Source organism: Octopus bimaculoides, chromosome 8, assembly GCF_001194135.2.
Source record: "Octopus bimaculoides isolate UCB-OBI-ISO-001 chromosome 8, ASM119413v2, whole genome shotgun sequence".
NCBI classification, from domain to species: Eukaryota; Metazoa; Mollusca; class Cephalopoda; order Octopoda; family Octopodidae; genus Octopus; species Octopus bimaculoides.
Window position 1 is genome coordinate 85,080,991 of NC_068988.1, and position 3,278 is coordinate 85,084,268.

The 3,278-nt window shown below is 35.0% G+C and overlaps 1 protein-coding gene across 2 annotated transcripts in view; it reads right to left on the reverse strand.

The window, feature by feature from the left end:
• Positions 1 to 278: 278 nt before the first annotated feature.
• The window catches only part of LOC106868782 (transforming growth factor-beta-induced protein ig-h3), a 52,776-nt gene continuing 49,776 nt past the window's right edge, over positions 279 to 3,278 (reverse strand). For both annotated transcript variants that reach the window (XM_014914200.2, XM_014914201.2), the window contains exon 7: positions 279 to 936. In XM_014914200.2, coding sequence (XP_014769686.1) covers positions 803 to 936 — 134 coding nt within the window. In that variant the 3' untranslated portion in view covers positions 279 to 802. The remainder of the gene's footprint in view (positions 937 to 3,278) is intronic.

The following is a 3,278-nucleotide window of genomic DNA, read 5'->3' on the forward strand; positions in this document are numbered from 1 at the left end:
TGGAGCCCGGTGCAGCCATCTGGTTCACCAGTCCTCAGTAAAATCGTCCAACCCATGCTAGCATGGAAAGCGGATGTTAAACGATGATGATGATGATGATGATACATACATACATACATACACATATATATATATACACACACACACACACACACACACACACACACACACACACACATACATACATACATACATATATATATAGATATAGATATAGACATATATATATATATACATACATACATACATCTATATATATAAAAGTGAAACGATAACTGTTACTCTGTCGAAGATTTCATTTTATTTCTTTGAGTTTTGAGACATAATATGGAACCAGTGCCAATGTTGCATTGCTTTAATAAAAAAAATTTTACATGTTGACACTCCTGGGGTCTCATAATATTACAATGTAAAATTTGATTTGATTTGGTTGAGCTGTTTGAGAATGCATTGGGAACAGACAGAGATACACAGGATTATATTTATATATATATAGATGATGGGCTTTTTTCAGTTCTTGTTTATCAAGTCAACACAGAGGGCTTTGTTTGGTCTGTGGCTGTAATAAAGTCATTTGCCCGAAGTGCGGTACTGAATCAAAGGTCATTTTGTTGGGAAGCAACCTTCTTAACCATACTGCTATGCTAGAGCATTGCCAATGATTTTTTTATTATTTATAGTGAACCTTGCAGAGAGAATAAGTGAGACCAACAACAATAATAACAACAATAATAATGATAATAATATTACTACTAGTAGTAGTAGTAGCAGCAGCAGCAATAGTTATAACGACAAAATTATTTCATCCAATAATTTTTTCGCCTATATTGTCTTGTTTAAACAAGATATTGTTGATGCTGTGTATAACTCCATTGAGGACAGAAAAATCAGTCCCAGAGACCTTTGCTTCAGTTTCACCATCGCTTATAATGAAATCTGGACGAAAACAAAAAGAAAATAGAGAAAACAGTTATAACCAAATCAGTGAATGCAATTGAAACAATATCAAATAGCCATCTCTGTGTCATGCTAGATGTATATACATCATTGAAAGGCAAGCTGCCATAATTTTTGTCTGAGAGAAAATCTTTCCATAGAGATGGTGTGTTAAAAAGAAAATATATATCAAAATTAAACACAATCATTGCAACAGTGATTTGCGAGACCATTAGACATCTTGGACCTTGTGAAAAAATGTACTCATTTGTCACCTGCCTTAACAAAAGATGGTTACTTTTATTTCGTGCTGATTGAAGTGCATATATGAATATATATAAGTACATATATACATGCATATACATGTGTGTGTGGGGGTGTACTTGTATATATATATATATATATATATATATATATATATATATTTTGCTGTGATTAAGAAGACATACCAAGTTACTTATGTACAAGGTTGTCCTTACATACAGGCATGCCTTTTGCATACAGGCATTCCTTTTGCATACAGGCATATCACCTGTATCAGCTGAATATTCCTAATCATAAAAAGCACCTGTGCCATGTAAAAGCATCCATGCCAGTGCTGCATAAATGCATCCAGTACACTCTGTAAGGTGGTTGGCATTAGGAATGGCATCCAGCTGTAGAAACCATACCAAAATAGATATGGAGCCTGGGCAACTCTTCAGCTGGCCAGCTCCTGCCAAACTGTTCAACTCATGCCAGCATAGAAAACAGACATTGAATGGTACTGATGATACTGAAATTGCCCTCCAAATTTCATAATTCTTTGCCTTTCATATAACTTAGTAGGTATGAGAAATTACAGAATATATTCTGGATATGCGCATTACCTATGTCAGAACAAGTTGGGTAGTATTTATGATAATAAATTAATAACTGGAAAGTAATAAAATTGAAAAGAAATTGCAACTGTGCAAAATAAAATAAAATTGACTAAATAATGTACAACAGCTTAAATCCATGCATATCTCTCTCTCTCTTTCTCTCTCTACACACATAGACACATATTCAAAAGAATCTTGCACACACATAATGTGTGTGTATGCATATATATATATAAACATATACATACATACATGCATGAATGCAAATACACACATACACAAATACACACTCATAATCACACAAAAAGGTGAGTAAGCCGAAACTGTAAAATCAGTCAACTATTCATTGTGAAAGTTTAGTAAGCATGTATTCTACTAATGTTAACCTGGATTACTCAGTACTTTTTAGTAGAGTGTATGCTTATTAAACTTATATAATGAAAATTTGACTGATTTTTATAATATACATACATATATATATATATATATATATATATATATATATATATACATATATATATATATACAAGGTGGTATCAAAAAGTTCCCAGACTAGTGCTGTAGCATGCCAACAGATGGTGCAGTTGCATGCACAATGAGAGCTAGCAGTGACCTTCATGAGACAGTGTGCCAAGTGACATTGCTGTGTTTACTTTGCAAGTTGTGAAATTTGTGTTTTTGTAACCATGTGTATGCTGTAGTCTACGATTTTGTCATGGGAAGGAAGTTGGAACAAAGAGCCAATGCGAAATTTTCCATTAAACTTGGGAAGTCTGCTATAGAGACATTGAATATGCTTTGGCAAGCTTACAGCAATGAGGCAATGGGTTGTATGCAATGTTTCATGAGGCACGAATGCCTCAAAAGTGGAAGAACATCTCTGGAAGATGATGAGCGATCAGGAAGACGTGCCATGAGTATCACCCCTGGAAATGTGGAGAAAATTCATCAGCTTGTGCATGAGGACCTTCAGAAGACGATCAACAATATTGCTGATGTTGTTGGTCTGTCATATGGGTCTGTGCAAGCAATCCTAATGTCTGAATTGAACATGCGGCATGTCTCTGCCAAGTTTGTCCCCTGCTTGCTGACCACTGAGCAGAAAGAATATCATGTCGAAGTCTGTCAAGATCTCCATCAGTGTGCTGCTGACAGCCCATCCTTCATGTCAAGGATCATCCCCAGTGACAAGAGTTGAGTCTACGGTTACAGCCCGTCATATGTGTGTGTGTGTTCATGTGTCTGTTTTTGTCCCCCACCATCGATTGACAACTGATATTGGTGTGCTTACATCCCGTAACTTAGCAATTCGGCAAAAGATACTGATAGAATAAGTACTAGACTTACAAAGAATAAGTCCTAGGGTCGATTTGTTCGACTAAAGACAATGCTCCAGCTTGGCGACAGTCAAAAAATGACTGAAACAAATAAAAGAATATATATATATATATGTGTATATATATATATATATATATATAT